Below are 3689 nucleotides of genomic sequence, written 5' to 3' on the forward strand. Positions count from 1 at the left end.
GTTTTCAGCGCCCCCTATGGGTTGGCCCGGTATCGCCTAGTTTCCACTACCGAGAATGGAGGAACTTGCTCTGAAGCTCAGCATGGATGGCATCCAGAAAAAAGTGCTTTCTCCTGGAAAAGGAGAAATCCCAGACTACGTAGACGGCACGAAGGTGAAATATTAAACTGTGCGATATGTATGGTGATATTTATAATCAGTAAAGTGTTGTTCGCACTTAGCTGCTAGGAAGCTAACAGGCTAATTAACCCAGCTAGCGGCCTTTACTAGCGCCTTGTTTACACTCATACGTCCGATATATAATCTATATTTTTATTATCTTCTTAATATAATAAAGATTTTTGCTTCTTTTGAGATGTATTAGGAAAGAGATCAGTAAGTGAGCAGTGTTGTTAGTGGTGACTGTTAGCGAGATAAGCATCGGATGCTGGTACCCATATTATAGGTTTTATTTTTCAAAAAATTTCTCTTCATGTTAGAAGTTAAATAATATAATCGGTATTTATGTGCATAATAAAATCTTAAATGTCTAAAATTACCCTGGGGGGAAATGTTTGATTGCGTTAAGGATTTTACCTGCGAGCAAATGTACTGAACTGTATAATTAAATCAATCTGTTGTTTGGAATAAATATGAATATTAAACATTAAATTAATACAGAAGGTGTGAGAATTGGCAGATTAAAACCCTGTTAGATGTTTAATGGTTTGTCATTAATGGGGCGGATGAAAGCTGTGTCATGACTCGTCCTGTACTGGTTTCATCTCCGTCCAATCAGATGCTCCCAAGAATGTCTAGGCCCCGCCCCCTGCCTCTTGAATGACAGACGATCTCGGTGTTGTGTTATGATTAACGCACGTATTGATGGAGATGAAAACAGGATGGAAAACGTGATTCTGTTGATCGTCAGGAATATCGATTCATCTCCATCAAGATCTCATCTGCTCCTGAAGATGTTCCCACAGCTTTGTACCTGCTGTGTGATTTCATTCATAATAATATAATGTCTTTCTGGAACTGTGTGTGTGTGTGTGTGTGTGTGTGTGTGTGTGTGTGTGTGTGTGTGTGTGTGCGCGCGCGCGCAGGTGGAGTTTCATTACCGCAGCAGTCTGTGTAACGGTACAGTGCTGGACGACTCCAGGATGATGGGAGGGAAAAGTAAACCCATGGAGCTGATCCTGGGGAAGAAGTTTAAGCTGCCTGTGTGGGAGCGTGTGGTGAGCACCATGAGACCGGGCGAGATCGCAGAGTTCACCTGCGATGTCAAGGTATGTACATTTTTAGAAGTCAACCTTTTTTCTCTGCAAAAATCCATACCGATAGTTTTTCCTGCTTCCGGTCTGCTGTCATTACAAGAGCGCCTTCTAGAGGCGAATTGTTGACATCGCGTGCTGTTTTTTTTTTTTTTTAACCCGCGAGACTGCGCGCTTGGAGAGCGCTTTATTATATTTATTATTTATCATTTGTTCATGGTTTGGACATGTGCAGATAAGACATGCAACATAAGACATGCAGGTAGTCGGTGTGAAAGAGGCAGATGTAGAGGACAGAGGGGGGTGTGGAGACGGATGATCCGCTGTGGAGACCCCTAATGGGAGAAGCTGAAAGAAGAAAATGTATAATTTGTTCATTATATAATTAGATTTATTAATGAATATATTTGTTATTTTTGTTTTAAACTGGAGTGGGCTGCTTGGTTTTGTTTCAGGATCTGAAAGTAGCGTGGTGGAAGGTTCTGTAGTCAGAGTCGGGTTGGGGACATCTCAGAGGTTTCAGGTCGTTTGTTTCTTAAACACGAGTTTAAATCCTTAAAAAAATAAATCGTGGATAGAAAATGCAGACTAAAGGGTTAAAGTCAGTTTCACCTTGAACATGTGCGCAGTAGCCTGTTTTCAGTTGTATCTTCTCGTCCCTCCAGCACACGGCTCTGTACCCCCTGGTGTCTCAGTCCCTGAGGAACATCAGTTTGGGTAAAGATCCCCTGGAGGGCCAAAGACACTGCTGCGGCATCGCCCAGGTCCACTCTCACCACTCTCACTCACACAAAGACCTGGAAGAGCTGCAGGCCAACCCTCAGCCCCTCGTCTTCACCATGGAGCTCCTGGAGGTACGTACGTGTGTAGATAGATGGATGAAGATTTTGTGGAATGTTCCAGAAGTTCTGTATGGACCTCCAACAGCACAGCTCTTTATTGTATAATGGTGTGTGTGTGTGTGTGTGTGTGTGTGTGTGTGTGTGTGTGCGTTTCAGGTTTTGTCCCCAGGCTCATTCGAGTTGGAGACGTGGGCGATGACGGACGAGGAGAAACTGGCCGCTGTGCCGCAGATCCACGAGGAAGGAAACGTGCTCTTCAAACAGGGAGACGTTCAGAGAGCCGCCGACAAATACTACAACGCCATCGCCTGCCTGAAGAACCTACAGATGAAGGTAGAAATTACACATAGAGGTGTGTGTGTGTGTGTGTGTGTGTGTGTGTGTGTGTGTGTGTGTGTGTGTGTGTGAGACAGAACAGGGAGGTTAAAAGAGACCAAAGGAGAAAGATAAAAGACAGAGTGAACAATTAAGGTGAGAATTGGAAAGATGAAGGGGGATAGAAAGAGAGTGAGAGAGTTAGAGAGGAGGAGAGAAAGAGAGACATAGAGTGAAAAGGAGATTGAGGCAGGATGAAAAAGAATGAGAGACTGAAAAAGAGAGTGAGACGGAAAGACAGAAAAGAGTTAGACAAAGAAGAATAGAGTAAGACAGAAAGAGGGATATAGAGTAAGACAGAAAAGAGAGAGTGAAATATGCAGAGAGAGAGAGAGAGAGAGATTAGTTATTACACCTCTATTATTCATTATCCTGCTGTTAATATCGTCTCAAAGTTAGAAGAACATTAGTGCTTCGAGTTTCCTCAGTGTGTGTGCGCGCGTGTGTGTACCTGTGTGTGTGTGTGTGTAGGAGCAGCCGGTGATGAGCCCTGGATTAAGTTGGATCTGATGATCACGCCACTGCTGCTGAACTACTGCCAGTGTAAACTGATCCTGGGTCAGTACTATGAGGTGCTGGATCACTGTTCCTCTCTACTCAACAAGTACGAAGGTGAGGGACACGCGTGTACACACACACACACACACTTTCAGGTTGTGTGTCTCTCTCTCTCTCTCTCTCACCATCTCCCCTCTCTCTCTCACCATCTCCCCTCTCTCTCTCACCATCTCCCCTCTCTCTCTCACCATCTCCCCTCTCTCTCTCTCACCATCTCCCCTCTCTCTCTCAACATCTCCCCTCTCTCTCTCACCATCTCCCCTCTCTCTCTCACCATCTCCCCTCTCTCTCTCTCACCATCTCCCCTCTCTCTCTCACCATCTCCCCTCTCTCTCTCTCACCATCTCCCCTCTCTCTCTCTCACCATCTCCCCTCTCTCTCTCACCATCTCCCCTCTCTCTCTCTCACCATCTCCCTCTCTCTCTCTCACCATCTCCCCTCTCTCTCTCACCATCTCCCCTCCTCTCTCTCACCATCTCCCCTCTCTCTCTCACCATCTCCCCTCTCTCTCTCACCATCTCCCCTCTCTCTCTCACCATCTCCCCTCTCTCTCTCTCACCATCTCCCCTCTCTCTCTCAACATCTCCCCTCTCTCTCTCACCATCTCCCCTCTCTCTCTCACCATCTCCCTCTCTCTCTCTCACCATCTCCCCTCTCTCTC

The 3689-nt window shown here is 45.8% G+C and overlaps 1 protein-coding gene across 1 annotated transcript in view; it reads left to right on the forward strand.

Annotated features, from left to right (window-relative positions):
- The window catches only part of aip (aryl hydrocarbon receptor interacting protein), a 6909-nt gene continuing 3220 nt past the window's right edge, over nt 1-3689 (forward strand). Inside the window, 6 exon segments of the mRNA XM_083538990.1 lie at nt 1-154; nt 1086-1268; nt 1919-2107; nt 2252-2428; nt 2942-2948; nt 2951-3082. Of these exon segments, the coding sequence (XP_083395116.1) occupies nt 56-154; nt 1086-1268; nt 1919-2107; nt 2252-2428; nt 2942-2948; nt 2951-3082 (787 nt within the window). The 5' untranslated portion in view covers nt 1-55.

The sequence above is a fragment of the Silurus aristotelis genome, assembly GCF_946808225.1.
Source record: "Silurus aristotelis genome assembly, chromosome: 4".
NCBI classification, from domain to species: domain Eukaryota; kingdom Metazoa; phylum Chordata; class Actinopteri; order Siluriformes; family Siluridae; genus Silurus; species Silurus aristotelis.